This window comes from Mesocricetus auratus, unplaced genomic scaffold (assembly GCF_017639785.1).
Source record: "Mesocricetus auratus isolate SY011 unplaced genomic scaffold, BCM_Maur_2.0 Super-Scaffold_100023, whole genome shotgun sequence".
In the NCBI taxonomy this organism is placed as follows: Eukaryota; Metazoa; Chordata; class Mammalia; order Rodentia; family Cricetidae; genus Mesocricetus; species Mesocricetus auratus.
Window position 1 is genome coordinate 26,528,086 of NW_024429204.1, and position 21,286 is coordinate 26,549,371.

Consider the following 21,286-nt stretch of genomic DNA (forward strand, 5'->3'; position numbering starts at 1 on the left):
TGGGAAGGAGGAAGGAGCCAGCATCCCCCCAAATGGACGTGCTTGATTTACTCGTGACAGTCCTGAGAAGAGAACGCTTCGATTCCCATTCCTGGAAATTTCTCTAACTCTATTTTGTGTTTAATTATGTGCGTGCGTGCGTGCGTGCGTGCGTGCGTGCGTGTGTGTGTGTGTGTGTGTGTGTGTGTGTGTGTGTGTGAGAGAGAGAGAGAGAGAGAGAGAGAGAGAGAGAGTCAGTGTGTAGTGGGTGCAGGTACCCTTGGAGTTCAGAAGAGAGTTTTAAATCCCTAAGAGCTGGAGTCACAGGTGGTTGTGAACTGTCCAATGTAGGTGCTGGGAGCCAACCTTGAGTCATCTGCAAAAGCAGGACTGTGTTTAACTCATTGAACAGTCTCTCTAGGCCTTCATAATGTCTGTTCTGTAGGCAAACTTAAGTGTCAAAGATGTTAAGTATGTAATAAAACTGTAAGTTGTACTGAAAATGGTCAGATCGGTGTTTCTTTCTATTCTTCCTACCCTCCCTCTCTTGCTCAGCATTCTCCAAGGATCTAGTTCCCTCCCTAGTTGTTTCCCTCTCTCTCTCCCTCCCTCCCCACTCCCCTTCCTCCTTCCTCCCTTTCTTCTTCTGTGCCTAATTATAGCATATATGTAGATATGGATGCATAGTTTCTATATTCTCAAAAATTACTTAAAGGTATTTTCTAGTTTTTCTTCAGTTTACCCTTCTGGGAAAGGAACATCTGGGAACACGCAACACTAAAGCAGAGACCCGTGTCAGCACTGTCTGCATTTGCCAGAGTCTGTTAATTTTCCTCTTCAAGGGCAGGACATTAGCTTCATTCATATGAGTAAGGATTATTTCCTTAAAATACCATTGCAGAAGTACAAAGGACTGGCACCCACTCTGTCATTGCAGAGTGCCAGTCAGTAGCAAGGCCTGCTGGAGGGAAACAAGCATCCACTTTGGAGAGCTTTGCAGTCTTGAGGGTGAATGTGCCGTAATATGGAGACTGCCTGGTCAGAGTCCAGCTTGGCATTGTTTTCCTGGCCACTAAGAGTGAGGTGGGGATGGAGGCTGCAGAGCAGTTATGAGCTGCGTTTGGAAGCCAAGATCAGGGACTCCCTTCCATCCGGCTGCCAAGAAAGGTTCCAGGTGTTTTCTTCAATCTGAGGAGTCAGGATATCAAGCCTGGATTTCCTTTCCTGGTCTTTCCCAGGTCTTTTCACTGAAAGGTGTGGTTGTGTCTTCTGTATGTGCTGATCACACTCTTTGGTGCTCAGTTCCTGCATCCTTTAACTCACCAGGGGTTGGAAAACGGTGCTACCTTAGTTATATCATCATTGTCATCGTCATCATCATTATTATTATTATTAATATTATGTTGGAATGCTCTGTATGATGTTTCTTCTCTTTGACTGTTTGACCATCTTGTGGTTAGTTCATATAAAAGAGAAAATGTTTCTAACTTTTTATCTGCTTCTGCCTTTAAAATACATTGTGAAACTATGAAACTCAATGCGTTTTCTAGGCTCTTACTGAATGTCTTAATAGTTATTCATTCTAAGGCTAAAACTCCACCATCTTACTACAATGGTAGTCCTTTCAGTGACACTTGATACCTTCTAATATGACTAACAGTGCTTGAGGGGCTTTTTGTTTTGTTTTGTTTTCTTGTTTATCCATTAGGTGTCTCCAGAAGAATATAAAGAATAGAACATATGATTGTAATAGGAGATGTATTAGATTGGCTTACAGTCTAAGAGGCTGAATAATCATACAGTGGCTGTCTGTGGCATGGAAAACCTGGGAAGCCATTAGCTGCTCATTAAATGAACTCAGAAGAGTAGGAATTCAAGGTGCATTCCTGGACAGAGGTTAACCTGAGATACCCTGAAAAGTTCAAGTTCATGCCTCAAGATTAGAGAATACGGGGTCTGATGTCTGTCTCAGCAGTAACAAACACACCACTTGACAAGAATCAAATGACATGACTCCTTCTGCCTTTCATTTGATGTGGGTCTCAGTCTACCTATTGGCTGGTGCTTCTTACATTCAGATCGGGCTTTCTCCATTTAGTCCACCAAACCACACATCAAGTCGTCTCAGGAGACTCTCTCTCACACACACTTGGAAGTGTGCTTTCCAAGTTTTCTAGATGTCTCACAGACCGATCAACTAGACAAGCAAGGTTGCCATCACAAGACTTGTCTTGTACAATTCCTGCCCCAGACTTTGCTAGGAACCCTTGTTCTGGAACTAGATATACTGTGTTTGAATTAAGACTGCAATACATCAAATGGGAAACCTATTTCAGCACTCTGGGCCTCAAGTCTCTTCTACTTTAAAGACAACATTGACGGCAGCTACCTAGTGAACTTGTCATGGAGATTTTTCGAGTTATTATATGCAAAGTGTTTGTAAGTGATTGGTCAGCGTCTATGTGTTTGTAGTGCTGACTTTCAAATTTTCTGACCTAGAATGGTGATACGTCTATGAATGACTCATGTGGGCAAACAAATCAATGATCAGGCCTCTTACAATGCATCGTTTTCTGCACTCATGGGTGCAGTGTTCAGCAGGAATGCAGACTATCCCAATTTGTGCTAATATTTTATTAATATTAGGGAAGATTTTTGCTGAGGCAGAGTGAAGAGAATATTATGCGTAGTAAGTCAGTCAGAATTGACCTAGAATTGTTGAGCACTTGGGTTTAGGTCCTGGACCCAGTCATGTTAAACTCTGAGCCTTGGAACAGGTCAGCTGGATGGCTCGAGGGGAGGGCCCGCCAGCCCACACAGCCACTGCAGCTGCCATCTTAGCCTTTCCTACTTACCTTGAAGAAGGAAGCAAACTTTGAATCGCAGTGATAAACAGGAGAACGATAAGTGCACAGACCAAGTTGGACTTGAATACTTCATCCCTCATTTGAGAATACTGTAATTAAAAAAAAAAGTTGAGTCAATTACTTTCTAGCAGAGTTAAGGTTTTGCAGGAATAAGTTTCCTCAATTTGAGGTTAAGGAAAGCAGCAACAAGCAACAATGCAATATCTTCTTGAAAATGTTTGGTGGGAAGTTGTATTTTATGAAATCTTCACAGGGCAATATCTCCACCCCTCCCACCAATTTTCCTCTGAAACCCCAAGAACTGATATACTCCTTCAGGGGTTCATGATCTCATCTGTCTCCTGCCTCACTTAACAGAACAGAAAAGCCCCTGCCATGAACGCTGCAGATCAAACTCCTGTGTACTTCCCTCCTAAGCAAAATGAAGTCGTGTAGGGACAGTGTTCTATTTCTTGTTAGGCGAAGGGACATAGGCAAATGTGTTACCAGAGAATCTTTCTACTTCCTTTTAAAATAAGAACCACTGAGAATAAATTCACAGTCTAGAGTTTAAAAGCATCTCACGGGACCTCTAGTGGTGTAGTCTCTTTTCTCACTGAACACAAATCAAGGTTGATGGGCTCATGTGCTGACACCCTTCTGTTGTGCATCTTCGGAAGCCCTGGAGAGTGTGGGTAACTCAGTAATTTCATTGTTGGCTTTAAAAGCTCACCAAATGTTGGAGATTTGTATCCACCACACTCCTTTCTCATTTCCTGAACTTTTGTAGAGTCACTGAACTGAGTAATAATACTTTACAAATAGGGACAGACAGCTTAAAAACTGTGAAAGTTATTGGAATAATATTTACCCAAGTCCCTCACTTTTCCTCACTGACATAAAAGTCTAGTGACTTGCTGTGGATCACAGAGAATGAAGATTCTTATTTTGGGATGAGTTGAGGAGGCCCAAAGGTAAACCTGGCACTAGAACTTTGTTATCCTTGGTTTGAATTTTAGGATCACTTTGCCCAGGTAGCTGGTCAATGTCTCTCTCTCTCACACAACCTCTTGGCTCTTTGCACCCAATAATAATAATGAGGTTTAATTCAGGTCAGTGAAATGTCAACATCAGTCCATTTTATTGGACTAATAGTTTGAAATAACGGTTACAGAATTTTAAAACTGTAATTGACCTCTGGGTGTGGTCTAGGTTGTAGACTGGAACTTACTACTTAGAGTCATGGCTAAGGTTTTGGGAATGACCAGTAACTGGTAAACACCCCGGGTGAGGCACAATATTGCTCTAACAATGCACATCCATCCCTTCTCCAGAGAAATGCCTTTTGCATTCTCAAGCACCGAGGCTTCTGTTCAGCTACTGGCATCTGCTTGGTATGTGGAGGGGATCCAGGAACCCTGAACAGTCTCTATAAGCCACCCTCTCTCCTGATAAAACTTCAGAAAAATCAATGTCATTAATAATTACCAATAGTGCTACTCAGGGGCAGGGGCAAATTATAGTGACCCACACGGGCCAAAATGAGTTAGCTGCAAAATGAAATTCAAAGGTGGATAAATGTCTGATTTCCTTATATTTTCTGACACACAATTTAATTTTTTTGGTTGACTGATGACCAATTTGATTGTATAGATTCGACACTGGGATTAAAAAATCCACAATCCTTAGTGTATTTAATCCTCCATTTTTGCCATTAGTACCATCATCCACATCATTATCACCAGCATGCCAGCCTCTTGAAGTTATGGTATACTGTCACCTTCCTAAGTCTAGACTCCTTTCTGCAACCTACCTTACAAATACTCGAATTGTCTGCTGATGACTACCAGGTGACCACCCCTGCTTTCCCAAGGAAGCAAGTTTTCTGTCTTTAAGCCTGGGTAGGGTATTCTAGATTACAAACACCCTCTGCATAAATGCTGCAATATGTAATTCTGAGCTTTTGCTTTTAACTAGATTTCCTTCCCACTCCCTGGCCTTTTCTCACTGGGAGAATATCTTTCCCTTTAGATAACAAACTGTCCCTGTCTCCTTCCCTGAAAGTTTCTTACTGATGACATTTAAAAAGTGCCCTGGTCCTAACTAAAGTTGTGGGAAGTTTTGTGCTGGTCATACTTCTTAAATAATGAGCTGGAGGAATAAAGTAAGGAGACTTACTTTGTCTCCAGCCCCATCAGTAATTCTCTGCGAACAAAGCTAATTTCTTTGAAGATCACTTCTCTTTTCTGCCAAATGGGGACATACAATGTTTGCAATGTTAAAACATTCTATTGTTTTCATGTGTGAATTTCAGTTTCCTTGCACAGCCACAAAAAGAAAAATCTGTGCCATTGATGTCAATCAAAATAGAACACTGGGTTTCAGAATGGAATGCATTTTGACTTTTAAGTACAAGGAGAGAAGGCTTGTGAAAAGAAAATTCCTAATTGGCTTAGGATGTTAAGAGTTTCAAGACTGAGCGCTGATTCACTGAATTTCATTTTGACTTGTGAAGGTCTGAACATTTGGGTGCATGGCTATTACTAGGTTTGTTATACGCGTCTGGTTTCCCAAATCTGACATTCTTTGGATCATCTATGTTCTGTCATTATCTGACCACACTTATCTTTCTATACTTCAGTTGTGAGTATGGAGTAAACCAGGACACGACTGCTTTTGAACCTGAGCTTCAACACTTGTTAGTTATGAAACCTGGGGCATATCTATATATCAGTCTTGCCACCTAGCACATTGATGTAATAGGAGCCACTTGCAAGGGTTTTTGGAAAACCAAACTAATTTCATGTGCACGAATGCACCAGGAACTTGCTTAATATTGTGTTCATGTCTAGAGATGTTGGCCTTGGAATTGAAATAGTAACCCTAGAATTAGTCAGTCTTGAGAGTCAATGGGTTCTAGATGCTTCATAAGAAAAATGAGAAATTCAAGTATTTACATGGCCACAGGGAAGAAAAATCCACTCCATATTCTTCATCCACAGAGGGATGGTCTGGGAAGTGGTTGGAGATGGGCAGTGCCTCTCCCCTTCTCTGTCTCTATTCTTGAGACAGTCCCGGAAACTATTCCTTAGTGAGGAGGAAGGAAAGCACCCTACTCATCAGGATTCCCCATCTCTAATACAAAATAGTAGTGCTGACTCTACTCTTGTGTCCCTGCGTGCTGTGGATGGCTCTTCCAGTGGGAAAAATGGAGCAGAGTTAAGCTGTGCACTCTCTGTCTCCTTGTGACCAATATAATAATCTCAAAAGTGAAGTGGGTTACATTCAACGTCCTTGCTCAACTGCTAACTATAAAAACATTTCTCAATAATATTGCTCAGAAATAAGCATTATCTCAGCCCTAGATATTTCTGGTTATAGAATAAATAAACTTTTTCTTTTGAAATTTCATTCCATCTTTGGATAAAACTAGCCTCAAATAAAGGGATTTTCTCACATATCTTCCATCATTCTAAATTAATACATGCTTGTTAAATTAAAGGAGAGTCTCAGTTGGGACAAACTGTTAATGCTGTATAAGAGAATTAAGTAATTTAACCCCTACTACTGTTATGTGTGTGTACCATATTCCATGGAGATAGCCCAGAGCATTGTTACACTATGTTAATTGGAAAAATGAAATAGCCAAAATAAAACACTCATTTAACCTGTCATAAAAGATTTAAAAACAGTATCTTCTCTTTTTTATTTAGTGTTCAATGAAATTATTAATAGCAACTATTCTACAAGTGATCATGTACCCAGTCTTGTACCAACTCACTTCTTCCAAGTAACCTGATGCTAGGGCGAAGGTTCTCCATCTCCTGTCCAGACGACTCACAAAGAAAGTGTGGTAACACATGTCTGAGGTGCGCCATGTCAGATGTAAGACAGGAAGGCCCACTGCTTCCCATCTGTAAGACTGTAAGTGATAGTAGTGTTGGTAGTGTATTGGACTGACCATTGCACAAGCCATGGTGAGACTTAAAGGCTAGTATCTCCTCTGTGGTCTTTGCTTGGAAGGCCCTGGTTGCAGACGATGAAGCTTTAATAAGGGGGAATGGAATGGGTCAATGACCATTGGCATTCAATCTTTCAATTCTGTCACTCTGCATCTTATCACTGTAGGCAGAAGTAGTATTTCTCACCCTGGAAGCAACTGATTTTGTGGGACAAGAGATGGCTAATTGGTCTAATAAAAACACATGAGTTAAATGGTCCTTGAAACTATTTGACTGCCTAGAGCTGAATACAAATGGCAGTATTTTACAGCGTGTTAAGGGGATGTGGAGTCCTATAAGACTGTTGTCTGAATAAGAGTAGATTTATTCTCTGAGCCCCTTTGAAACTTGTCATTCACACTTGAAAAAGGAAACCTGAGTGTTCCTGCGGAAACCAGATGTTCACAGCTGTGAAATGAGATCATGAAAATGACTAAATTTACTAAATGATTTAGTAAAATGAAAACAGCAGCACCTGAGGGTGTTTGAAGCTCCGTGTTCCAACCTGTACCATTGAAACAAGGAATGGAGTGGTGCAAAATATTTCTGGTCATCTCCAAGAAAAGATGTTCATGCTTGCTTCTGAGTGTGTTTGTTTTAGAGGCCAACTTCATAACCCACCAGAAAGTTCATGGCTTTTCCAAGCCTTATTGCTCAAACTCCTCTCCTTTCACTCTATTTCAGACACAGCAACTCAAGAGTCTATAGTAAGAGGGAATATTCTTATGTGTAGGACACATCTTTACTGAGTCCGGTTAATCTCCCACATAACTTTGATTTTCTCCATAAAGTGTACAGAAAACTGAGAGAAATTCTGAACATATAAGATATCAGTATTACTCACCCAAAACATTATCTAAAGATGTTCTAAGTGGCAAATATGTGGTAGGAAATAGTAACATTAAACAAATGTTTTGAAAGCATTCATCACAGAACTTGCTCATGTCGTGAAAATTACAATGGATTTTGTTAAATAAAAACGAGCAAGATCTAATCTAATAGCTGATTTGTGTTTAAAATGTGGTTCCCCCAAATTTTAGATTCACATGCCTTCAGTAATTTTAAGAGCTATTGTTACTTTTTCTACTCTTTCAAAACCATCTCATTATACAATCAAACCCTTGACTGTTAACCTTGTGCTTTCTTCTGAGTACAGAGCCCAGAAGTGTTCTTATTCCCACTTTCCTGAGGGGATAGGTATTCCTCGCATTTATTTGTTCATTCACTTATTTGATTGACATGTGTGCGTACAGAACTAGGGTGAGAGAGTTGCCCTGGAGGTAGCCAGCCTTCCTCAGTGTTTCCCATTCCAACCCCAAAACATGTGGTGAATAATTTGCATATGGGCATGCATATGTGTCTATATGCAGGGCGGGTAGAGAGGAAAATAACTGTTCATGAGTTTACACTCCACTTTTTTTCCTTCCCCCAAGGTCTTCGCCACATGAAATGCTACACAATCACTTCTGTGTACATCATATCTTTTACTGCCTGTATCGCAAAAAAAAATCTTTAAACTGCATGAAAAGCAGGCACTATGAAAACTATACAGCAGGATCTCGCTGCTATATAACTGATCGTCTGGGATTAGGAGGCATATTGAAATGGATTTGAATTCCATATCTGCTGGAAAAGGTGCTCAAACTCTCTGAGGCTTCTACACCTGTCACATAGTAAAGCTAACACCTGCACAAGAGATGTTGTAGCAATGCACAAGGTAACAAGTATAAAGTGCTTATGACAGAGCCTGACGCTGATGGTAAAGGATGGAAGAATGTGTTTCCTTGCAATGCTGCCCCCTCAGATGCGGGTTACGGCAGGCATGGTAGCAGTCTTTGCATTTCTCCTGAGCAACAGCCTCACCACTCATGGTCATTTTGATACCCACTTCTAGGATGGGAGAGTCAGCGGCTGGCCCAAGAAGGTCACAAAGGAGAGTGTAAATTCCATGAGAACAGAAGCTGTGGCTTTTTCTCTTTCTCTAGTGCACAGAACATGATGGCTGGTGGAACCCAGGCAAGCAGAGCATAAGCTGGACACATCAGATGCTCTGAGCTATGACAGATGGACTTGCACAAAATAACAAGAAGGGTGGCTGGAAAGAAAATTCTTGTGGGAACATGAAGAAACTCAGTGTGAATGGTATGAAAACACTTGGATGGCTTGTTCTCATAGAAAGAGATACAGCAGTTGGAGCTACTCAAGTGCTAGATTCCCTTAACTAAACAGTCTGTCTTTCTCATTCTTAAGACATATTTAGAAGCCGAGGCATCCGATGTGTCTGCTCCAATGATCTAGAGGCAGCGATGGGAATACTTCTTCAATGAGTGACAAATGTGTGCTCAATTAAATGGATAAATATTGGAATCATGGTACTCCAGGATACAGGACATATGAAGAATGAACCTTCTAGTGATTTTCATGAAATGGTTTCTTTAAATAGCTCTGGAATTGTAAACTTTAATTCTGAGGCTTTGGATTGGTATAAAGATATTTAATTTATTCAAATATATAGTGTATGATTTCATACACTATCCCAGCTCTGTATGCCAGACTAGCTCATCCAATACTTGGCCCTGAAGCCCTGAGGATTCTCCTGTCTCTTCCTTACACCTCCCTGAAAGAGTAGTGGGGTTACAGGAGCTTCCGCCAAGTGTCCAGCTTTTATGCAGATTCTGGGACCCAAACTCAGGTTCCCAAGCTTGCACAGCAAGTGTCTTTACCCATCGAGGCATCTTTCTAGCCCTTACTTTATCATACAAAGTCCTATTGAAAGATGATCGTAAGTATGTCAGTGAAGTCAAACCCTTTGTCTTGTTCCCTAGTTCCCTACTAAGTGACTAGGTCAATGTTCTTTCTTCTTCCTTTTTAAACAAAGACAGAATATTTTTGAACAAAATGAGGATTTTTACATGAGTACAAAAATGTCTGTCAGAGTGGCAGAAGGCTATTAGTATGTCTCTGCTATTACCAAATATTAAGCAACTCTTTGTGCCTGACTTTATTTCTAAAGGGAAATTTGAATCATGGTCTTTTTTCTCCTGGTACCATTGATGGCTCTTTAGAAGCTGTCAGAGTCCATATTGGCTCAAATGTTGACTGAGGGATCTTTTGACAAGAGGCAGTCCCAATTATGCTCACTCAGTCAAAGGGACAAAATGATGTGGCTGAAAATTCAGAAAAACAGAGTTGAGTCCTCCAAGAACGTGTCTTGAAACACATACACTCTTTCACAATGAGTCTTTAGGACAGATGACCAACAGGCCCCTGTGTTTCAGACAAGATCACCAGGCAGCTCTGCAGTCTGTAAACTATTTGCAGGAATAAGAGGATTGGCACAGGAACAGAAAGAGGCTTTCTCAAAGGGAGATGTTTCAGGATCCAACAGATGATGGAATTGGAAGAAGGAAGGAAATCTTGCTTCATTGATATGACTTGATTTTAATACCTATGAAAATGCCAACATCAAAAGTCAAAATGCCCAACCCATTACAGAATATATATTTAACATACCCTAATTTTTGTTCTACACAAAGAACTTGACCCATTTTAGTGCAGTGCATGGCTTATGCAACACTATCTTTAGTAAGTTCTTCTCAAATATGTGTCCATGCTATTAAACTCTCCCAAGGCTCTAAGGGTTTCATGCAGGATTCTCTGACTGGGGACATCCATCTGTAGTTGTAATTAGCTGTCATTTCCATCCTACACTTTATTGAGAGAGTCTTGTTCCAGAAATGAATGAGGACCAGAAGCCGAGACATAGGACCTTCCTACTAGAACTATAAAGACAGAAGGAAGCAAGAAGGGCCATCCCACAAAGGGCAAGTTCCTAGAGCTGGATGACAAAGCCTCACAACTCTGAATACAAGGGTAAATTATGTAATAAAAGACAGGGAATTAAAACAAGGGGTGTCACCCAAAGGAGAAATCCAAAGACCAGAAGGCATACAGGAAGACCTTCAACCCCATTCACAACTAATAACAAAAATCAATAAGGAGATACTGTTTGCTTTTTATCAAATTGATAATTTTGAGAACATATAGGCACCCATCCTAAGAGAAATCTCAGAGTGTCTGTGAAATACTTCAAACGCGCATCTTCTATTTGTGTCTTCAGGATCTCACCCTAAGTAAAGAGTGAGCACAAATGTGTTTAAGCATAAGGATGGCCATGGAGACTTAGTTGGAAACTCCCAGCAGTGAAAAACTGAAAATATGAAAAAATGGTCTAAACATACAATGGGACATCATGCAGTTACTAAAACTATTGTACAATTAAATATCAATATGGAAAAAGACTCAAGTGCAGAATGATGAAAGGTGCTCCTGGCCCTTACCCACAGAAGAGTTTTATTTATACAAGTGTTCAAAGAGGCATAGACACATCCCTTTAAGGCCTCGGTGGCTGATGCTAAAATGTTAATATGTTGAAAGATAAATTCCTCACATACTTAGTGTGGAATACTGTTACTATTCACATCATCTCCCTTATCGTTCTCTCCCTCTCTCTCTCTCCCTCCCTCTCCTCCCACCCCCCCGTGTGTGCACCTGAGTGATATGTAAGCACATGTTTGAGCATGTGAGTGTGGGCATACATGTATATGTATAGAGGTCAGAGGTCAAACTTTGGTGATAATCCCCACCCTCTACCTTGCTTTTGATAGGGTCTTGTATTGTACACCATGCCAAGGACTTCTAGGCATCTCTGCCCTTTATATCACTACAGCGATGAGTTATGTGTTTGGCTTCATGTGGACTCTGGAGATCTGAGCTTAGACCATTGTCCCACCAAGCCTTCTCTCCATAGAACATGTAGTGCTTTCTACGAGAAAACCCCAGTATCATTAATGGCACTTAATACATTTCAATTCTGCATCTCTTTTCTGCTGTGCTATTTTGTGTGTGTGTGTGTGTGTGTGTGTGTGTGTGTGTGTGTGTGTGTGTGTGTGCTGGTCCCAAGATCTGTAAGTCTCACTGGAAAATACTTAACTTTACTAAAGTAAGGCAGATTTTCTCTGTGAAATATTGGACCTTTGATAATTGAGTTCTCTTCTCCCATCCAGATCTCTGCCTGGAAAAATCCTCATGAATTTGCTAGTAAGTGACAATGTTGAGCATGGATCGTGATCTGGCCAAGACCAACTCTTGTGTTCTATGACTTGTCACAGAAAATGCATGGGTGAATTATGAGAGTGAAGATAACGGCTTTGGAATAAGGGGCCAGATGTAAATGCAAAACCAAGATCTTAGGAACACACTGGAGTCGGTGAAGTTGCCATAGAAGGCGAAGACCTGTCCGAGGTCCTGATTTCACAGACGAGGAAACCAAAGAACAGAGAAGATAAATGTGTAACCCAAGTGTAGTTAAGTCACTGGCATCATGGAGCACTTTCTGGAACCTAACATAAGGCATTACTGAGTCTGGGAGCAGGAGAGGTGCTCTCCACAGTGAATTCCAAAGTGGTGATCAAGGAGAACTTCAGTTATCCCTCCTGAAAACCTACTGAACAAGGTTCGATCAAGGCCCACTCATGTTTTTTTAAGATCACCAATTGTAAAACACATACTGAGATATAAGTCATGGAAAGTGGGATCATTGTCCTCTAACTCTGCATCCTAGGTCTTCCTTCATTTTCTGTTTGTGTGTGTGTTTATGTGATTTTATGATGTGTGTGCATGTATGTGTGGGGGTAGGTCGAGGGCAATATTGGATACAGGTCCTCATTTTTCTCTTTGTTTGAGACAGTGTGTCTTTTCTGTTTGTCACTGTATACACCAGACTGTTGGCTTGGAAGTTGCTGTGGAAGCTCCTATCTGTATATCTCATCTTGCCTATGAACACGGGAATTACAGATGCATGTTGTCAAGCTTAGTTTTCTGTAGAGTCTGTGAATCTGAATTCAAGCCCTCACATTTGTGTGGCAAGGACTTTGCCCTGCAGGACTAACTCCCTAGTCCTTTGTCCATGTTCTTATTCATTCACCACATACTTGTGCGGAAGCCTTGTTGCCTATGACCCTGTTAATAGATGTATCAGCTTCATAAGCTATGATGAAGCAGCGGCATTTCCATACACTCCAATGAAGCGTCATGCTCTGTGATTCATTCTTAAAGGCATAGATGACCAAATTCTTAGTCCTGTTTGTTCATGTTGCCTAAACAGGATGCAAGTTACAATCAACGTTTCCATTTCTGCTTTTTCCTTTTAGAAAATGGGCCTTTAAGATCCAAACTTGCTTTCAAGAGCTAGGGCAGGTCAGTGGAGCAAAAGGGGCTTGGAATTGTAAACACTCTACATACTTAGATGCACCGTTTTACTTAAAATGTGGAATTTTTTGATAGCATGTACATTTAGACACCTCTGAAATCAGGGTGCCTGTTTCTGTCACAGAAATCTTAAAACCTAGAACTCTTTCCTGGGAGGTGTGTGATTGTTCCGTCGATTGTTCCGTCTCGACACCAGGTGGCAGTATCAACTGGTATCACTTTAATGTCTCTGCCTGAAGCTTTTCTTCAGACCACGTCCAGACTGAATCTGGGGACAAACCTGTGTAGATTTCATCTAGAAACTTAGATCTTGGGACATTCTTTCCATTTGCCTACTCCCTGACAGGGTTAGGAGTTGGGTTCCTCGCCACTCCTATGTGCTGGGTGGATACTGGTTTTTCCTTCTTATCTTTACCCACACAGTGTTAACCCGGCTCTGTGTGCATGGCGTCTGCTTGTGCATGTGTGTGCACGTGTGTGTGCATGTGTGTGTGTGTGCACATGCATGTGTGTGCGTGTCCATATGTGTGTTTCTTGTGTGTGCATGCAAGAGTGTGTGTGCATGTATGTGTGTGTATATGTGTGTCTTGTGTATGCGAGCATGTGCATATGTGTGCATGTATGTGTGTGTGCATGCGTGCATGCATGTGTGCTTGCGTGTATGTGCCTTTATGTGTGTGTGTCTTGGGTGTGCGTGCATGTGCCTATGTGTGCATGCGTGTGTCTCCATGTGTGTGTTTGCATGTGTGTGCCTTTATGTGTGTGTCTTGTGTGCATATGTGTGCACATGTATGTGTGTGTGTTGTGTGTGCGTGCATGTGCATATGTGTACATGTATGTGGGCATTGTATTTATGTGTGTGCTTCTCATAGATTCCTAATACTGTGTAATTTTTATTTCTGAATGACATAGAAAACAGAGTATCCCTGGGTTGATGATATCTAGAGGCAATAAACTATGGTTCTGGGCTTTGGAATTCTGTGACCTATGCTTAACCTCTTGAAGGGTCAGTGTTCTCTTTGCAAGCATGCGAGTAAACTTTTCTCTAAGGATACAAGAAGTTGATGTACCACACCAATGCTGTTCTCTGTTCTAGCATCCTGTGCTCTGAGAATCTTGTTTAGACTTTGCTAAGGCTCTAGGGCACTTTCCTGCCTCAACCCGTTTCTCTGCCTCCTCCTTCTGCCTCTCTTTCATCCAAAGTTCACAAAGGAGGAGGCTTTTTCTTTTTCACAAAAGTAGTCGGAGCAAGCCCTGGGAATCAGGGTAGAGGCTGTGTTATGTACAGAACACTTACTTGCCTTTGTGTCATAGTTCCTTTCAATCCCAGTCCCTGGGGATTCATAACTGTTTCTCTCTGTCTTGATCAAGTACACGCTGATTGTATGATGGCATCTACTTTATTCTGGTGTTTTAATCATTTCATACTATCAGCTGTAGATGATTAATTGAAGCCACTTGTTACATATTCTCTACTTAGCAGAAATCTAGTCTACAGAGAGGATCTCAGAGTGAGGGCCACTGAGGAACGTCTCTGGAACTCAGGGAGGGAACTAAATGTCTCCCTTCGTGTGCTACACTGTCCTTACCACTAAGAACAAGAGGGTGCATGCCCGGTGACACATGGCTGGTCCGTCAGTGGTCAGATCCCATGTCAACCAGAGCACTGCCCAGTAACTGTTCTGGAAGAACCTCCCCTGCTCAGAGAAGTCAACCCAGACACGCATTGCCTGGCACAGACCCACTTTTGTTCTAGTACCGGGGAGTTACAAATAAGATGCATACACTGTTAGCTACACCACGCTAGGTAACTGCAGTCTGCAGGAGTTAGGGTACCAGCGAGGCAAGTGTGCTTTTAGCAAGAATGAATAAAAGGGCTCTGTTCACTTCTGAGCTTAACTGTAGTGTCTACACAGGCTAATTGAGACGATTCTCTGGAAAGCTACTCTGCTCATTGTCACAGTTCCTTTCATGGAGAACCCAGGGAGCAAAATGATTTTAATTTTGGTCTGTAAGCCTTCATTATATTATGAATAAGAAAATCACACCTGCTATTTTTGGGGGGTGTTCAGTGAGGCAAAATGTTTCTCTCTTTTCCATTTGGTTAGTATGTAGACACAATGGGACTTGAATTGGGAATTGAAGGTGGAAGGCATTCACTTTAGAGTTCATAGTGTGTAGGTAGTAATCAGGGATCCTCACTGGGAGCAAGGCATGCGCACAGAGTTGTGAATTCTCCTAACTGGGGAAAGCGCAATCTCCCAGGCGGCTGGGAAAATTCACAAAAGATTTGGTCACTGGAGCTTCATGAAGTATCTGACCGAACTCCTGAAATTTGCTTGCTAATGCCCTGCTGTTCTTGCTGAAGGCTCTTACAGATGTTGAACACCTTCTGTGCTCAGCTAGGAAAGGTCTGTCTGCCCCTAACAGTGAAAAATGCGTCATCCATTTAAGCAGGAAAATCCAAGCATCCTCCCTTCGCTCCAGTACAGAGCTTGGGCAGAAGAAAGGGAACGGAAAACGTTATCCACACAGTGATGGCTTGCCATACTGCAACTATTCATCTAAGCAATGCATTGTCTAGGAGACTTTCATAATAGTCTCTGTGACGGTTTGTAATTTTCAAATCGGAAGGATCTGGAATCATGTAGTAAAGGAACTTCTGACCTTGCCTGTGAAGGGTTATCTAGAAGAGTCAGCTTCTGGACACTCATGGGGTTGTATTAAGTTGGGTGGGACCATTCACCCTAACGGTAGGTGGCAGCATTCCATGGGCTGGCTCCCTGAGCCTAACACAAAGGAGAAAGGGAGTTGGCACCAGCATTTCTTGTCCCTTTCTTCCTGATGGTGAAGGTAATATGACCGGCTGCTTCAAGCACCCCCTTTCCCTGTCAAGATGGATTTTCCCAGAAATCCTTTCTTCCTTTAGTGCTTTGTCAGTTTCTTTTTAAAGATCATAACAACCAAAAACGTAACCAAGGCAATCCACTATTGAGACATGAATCCCCTCCTTTTACAGAAAGGAGCATATGTACGATCATAGACCCAACCCACTTTACCTGTCAAAGGTCACACAGAAAGGAAGTTGCTAGGGAGTACTCAATCCATGGGTTACTGGCAGATTTAGATTGGGGCTGGATTCCGATCCAGCAGACAGCTGGATCATGTCTAAAACTCTAAGAGATACGGGGTGCCCTGCTTACATTTACATCAGGTCTTGAGAGTCCACATCCATTAGGCTATCAGGGTCACAATGAAATGGATGCTTACAAGAGTGGACACAATGCCTTAGTGATGCCACTTGGCTTCATAGTCTCGATGTGGGAGAAACCCTTGCTTCTTTCTTTCAGGCATCTATCTCTTAAAGTTCAGAGATGAGGGTTTCTTTGTCTAACAATCATCTCCTTCCATGGCACTCTGTCTACTCATCATTTCCAAAGGGCGTAAAGAGGAAACAGTATTGAACCAAACCAATCCAACTGAACCAAACAAGCAGGAAACAGACAGCCAGACGGCAGCCCTGGCGCTCTCTAATCCCACAGACATTGACAAGAATTTACTTGAGGAAAAAGCCGCCATGGAGACTCAGATCTACCTTGTGCTCCAGGCTGGAGTCTTTAAACGTCAGTGAGAATGGCTTGATATGCTCTCTTCTCAGCTTATCGCCACTCCGCAAGTCGATGGTATGCTCTATTCTCTTGTTAATTTCCTCAGGCCCAGACTGGACATGCAAAGCTTGCGCGAGATGGTTCGGAAGCAGATTTATTGAATTTCTCGTTAGGGCAGCCAGAGTCTAGAGGGAAAGCACATGCAAACACAATAAACCTGCTGGTTCCCCTCAGATCCAAAAGAAATGCAGTGTTTCAGATCATGTCGCGTTGCACACGGTCACAGCATTCCATGCAGTTGTAATCAGTGGAGCCTACCACTCCCCAGTTAGCTCTTAGGTTCAGAGAAACACAACCCGGCACAGTAGCACGCGGAGAGGAAACACTCTCTTTCCTCTGTGTAGGTTCACTGAATTCCAAGGTTGAGGCATTTGGGAAGCCTGAGAAATGTGAGTCCCCACTCTTTCTCTATCCAGGCACGTCCTGGGTATGAGAGAAAGAGAAACAAAGAAACAATAGGAAGTCTGTGTGTCCAGCAAGCCCACTAAATGATCTCTTCCTGAATAGAGTCCACGTTTTGACGAGGTCTTTCTCTTAATGGTGATGAGAAGACTTGGGTGCCCTGTTGTTTGTATTTCCCATTTAAGCATTCCTCAAACACAGAGAGTCAGATGTGCCAGGCTCTGTTTCTCAAATCCGACAAATACTAATAAGTTTTTTTTTAAACATTGACAATGTTTTCTTCCAACACAAACCATTATATATCTATATCTTACTATAGATATATGTGTAATATTCTTTAGGCAAGAATCACAAGCTATTCCAGCATCTCCCCATCTCCCGGGATTACACAGCATGAGGTGGAGGAAGGTGCACCACCATGGCTGGTAACCAGACACGGGGGCGTGGATGCAGAGATTGCATTGGCTTATGAGGACGTAGCAGAGATCTCATCTCCTGGTGATTCAACAGCCGCTGACAAAAATCAACTGGCTGGCTCTAGCCAAGTGCAATACTCACTCACAGCTCCAATTTAGGTGGCTTATTAAGGAAAACTAAAAATCAAATCAAACAAACTCTAAGTTGGCCTAAAGGGATAGCAGAGCAGAGGAGCCCAGTCAACCATCAGGGATTTCCCCGAGTAGAGGCAGAGGCTGTGGCATATCTCTGAGGAAATGAACACCCCCAGTGTGGTACACATTCAATGGCATCTGTTTTGTTTGGACCAGCCTCTTAGTTTAGCTATGCTTGGAAAACAGGCTGGACTGACACAGATTACAGGATCATCACAGGAAAGCACATGAAGGGGATAGGACGCTTTCAGATTCTTTGACTCCAATTTTTCATGCATCTATAGCCTCGGAGAGACTTGTTCAAGAACTGCAACTTTCTCAAAGCTAAAAGGAACCCACTGACTTCAAGGTCCAAACTGGAGGCACAGACTCTAGTGTAGCAGATATTTGGGGTCTCTAATGAGCTTCACCAGAGGTAGAATTGACTAAAACTCCTCTTCTGCAGTCCCAGGATAATGGGTGGAATAAATGTTCCAACATGACCGAGCAAAATGTACTCTCACTCCACTGATGCAGTTGGTTTCAGAGTCGAGTGCCTAGGAGATTACTATAGAGTCAAGGATAGACGTCCAGGGAAGGTAAGGCAGGAAACGGCAAGGGGAAGGGGAAGTCTGGAGAGGAAAGAAGGAACCAGGGACTAATGCTGCAGAAAATTGGACAGCAGGGTCCACACCTGGCCAGAGGGTTTGACTTCCTAAGAGTCTTTGTGGTTATGCCGCCAAGGAAGTGGGATGGCGGCTGACCAGTGGACCTCCCATTTGGTCTTACGGGCAGCATTTGTTCATATGCAGCTCAGATATAAACTACCTTTTCTGACTTGGAGAGGAGGTGGTCAGGATGCTCAGGTTGCCCCTGTCTAGGCGTTCATTGTGGCTTAGGGATGCCAGAATGCTTCCTGTATGTGTGAACAGCTGGAGTTTAACAGCGAGAGTATATACATACATCTGTAGTGTGACATCTCCATTGCTGTTTATAATTTTAATGCTCTTATGGTTTCCTTCCTTGAATTAAATCAAGCATATCCAGTCTACTAGTCCATCACACCTGCAGCTCTGAGACTCGTAAGTTTCACAGAGCAGGCAAGTTTCAAAACACGTTTTGGGGACAGATTTGTTACAGTAGCAGTGTTTACCACAAGTGCAGCTTTAGGGCACAAACACTCAGGGGGAGATCAACATGAAATTAACTCAAGAGGCCAAGCACTGTCATCTCATAAAAAGAAGAGCCTGGGCATTTTATTCCCAACAAAACCGACATGCTCTTGAAATAAAAGACAGCCCTTGGATCCCATGGAATTAATTAATTATCTGTTAATTTCTTTCCTGGCAAGGCTGAGGATCAAACCCAGGGCTTTGCATACATCAGGTGAGTGCTCCGACACTGAGCTGTGTCCCAGACGAACACAAGTAATTGTTGTCTATTCTTCCTTTATTTATTTTGTTCTCATTCTGATGTGGGAGGATGAAAAATGTCACCCAGAACTGATGCTCATCTGTAAGAGGCCTTAGGAACTAGGAATTAATCTAATTGATTGCTGATCCGAGGAGTCTGTGCCATTGATCACTTCTGGCAGGCAGAGAACAATGGAATCATGCCTGCTCAGAGCTCTCCTCCGTGGTCCTGGATATCAGTGTTCTTGCTCCCAATGAGAGTGAATTGATTCTCAACCCTCTTTTCATTTGTCAGTGCCATCCGGATGTAGTCACTAGTTGGGAAGGAGACACTTCCTTCAAAATGTTTAGGTGGAGACTCACAACTGTATTGGGGCTGCATATAATAAAGAGAAGGATGAAATCATCTCTAGTGGTCAAGCAGATGGGACAGACACCGCCCGATATCTACCTTGGTGTAACTCCCAATGCATTGCGAAGGATGCATGACTTTTGGGATGATCTTTAATATACTACACCGGCAAAGAATTCCATTTTGTCCTATGTTCATTCACCTTAGTGGGCTGATGCTGCCAATACTGGCAGTTCAGACACTTTTATGTTTACAGTATTTGTTTGTTTTGTTTGTAAGTAGTCAACTGGGAAATGTGTGATGTGAGTCATCTGTCTACCTAGAGTCAGACCAGAATGAGATATTTATAATGGCACAATGCTTTCTACTCTTTTTAAGTCACCTAACATAGAAGAGCTGGAGTGATATCAGGTCAACACAAAGCTGGTGTGTTTCTAAATGATTCCAGTTTTAAGTTGACCTCTAAACTATGAATAAAGTATAAGAAACACAAGTGGAGGATGGAAGGATGTGGGAAACATTATCAGCACATTTGATTATAATAGGACATGTACACACTTAATTGAATCTATATTCAAATACATACTTTAATACAGGATTGAAACAGATATACTATTTAACATTTAATTATACTATATATTCTTATTTTTAGCTAGTGTTTCTAGATATTTGTGAACTCAAAATGAGGTAGGAATATATTTTATGCTAATCAGATATTATTGAAGTATTATAAACGTTTCGGTGAGACTCATGTTCTTGTCCTCTGAACTCCCTGAAGCTGCCCTGATTTCTTTCAGGTTCTGTCACCTCCCAGATGGCCATCACATTGTTTGGCCTTGGCTCCTAGTACTGGATTTAAGGCAGAAAGTCCACCTGTGAAATCCCTCCAGTTTTCATTGGTGGACAAAGGAGTAGGAAGGGATGTAAGAGCTGGAAGATGGGTGAAGAGCTGGGAAATGTCATAGCCATTGTCACGCAAATTCATAGTGGCTGGGGATATATATATATATCTATATCTATATCTATATCTATATATATCTCCAATATATATATATATCCACCAGCAACCAGGTGTGGATGGAGAAGGGGTTCAAGGGAACCCCACTCCCCACTGCTGAACTGTTTGCTACTGATTTAGGAGAGGAGGCGCCATTGCTTTTCAGTTGTGACCGCTGGTGACTCCAACAGACCCCAATGTGCGGTTCCAATCCTAAAGATACAGACACGATAAGCGTTAAACTAGACAGGTCACACAGCAAAACCAAAAGTTCCAAATGTTGGACAGAGACTGGTGGGGAAGAGGGGGATTGACAGAAACGTAAAGGAGCCACAGAAGTGAAGAGGGTACGTCTAAGCACATTCTCTACAGCAACCTGGCAGATCCTGCCCAACAGCTCACACAGTCTCATGACTAGATCCTTCCGATTCCCTTTTGCCCAATATGTTCCAAGAAGTACAACAGACAAACCAAACAACAAACAACAACGAGAGAACCTGAAAGGGTTCTGCATGATACTACGGTTCTGTGGACCGGTCAGTCAGGAGATGTAAATCCAATGTTTGCTTCCTGTTGTCTCTCTCACTAGTTGCATTGAGACCAGAGACTTCGTCTTTTTTTTTTTTTAAATTGACAGTTACCTGTGACAATGTCTCACATTTTGTAGTTGCTCAGTACATGTTTCTGGAACATACACATTGCTATATCCATGTACTGATATCTCCCAATACACATGACTGAGGTAAAGGTATGGATTGCATCTTTAGAC

At 42.1% G+C, this 21,286-nt stretch overlaps 1 protein-coding gene across 4 annotated transcripts in view; it reads right to left on the reverse strand.

Annotated features, from left to right (window-relative positions):
* Adcy8 (adenylate cyclase 8) overlaps positions 1 to 21,286 on the reverse strand; it is a 203,587-nt gene that overhangs the window by 53,877 nt on the left and 128,424 nt on the right. For 3 of the 4 annotated variants that reach the window (XM_013119531.3, XM_005078687.4, XM_040730353.1), the window contains exons 8-9: positions 16,692 to 16,889; positions 2,835 to 2,935 (exon numbers count right to left, since the gene is read on the reverse strand). In XM_013119531.3, the coding sequence (XP_012974985.1) occupies positions 2,835 to 2,935; positions 16,692 to 16,889 (299 nt within the window). The remainder of the gene's footprint in view (positions 1 to 2,834; positions 2,936 to 16,691; positions 16,890 to 21,286) is intronic. The other variant, XM_013119532.3, reaches the window with a different exon arrangement.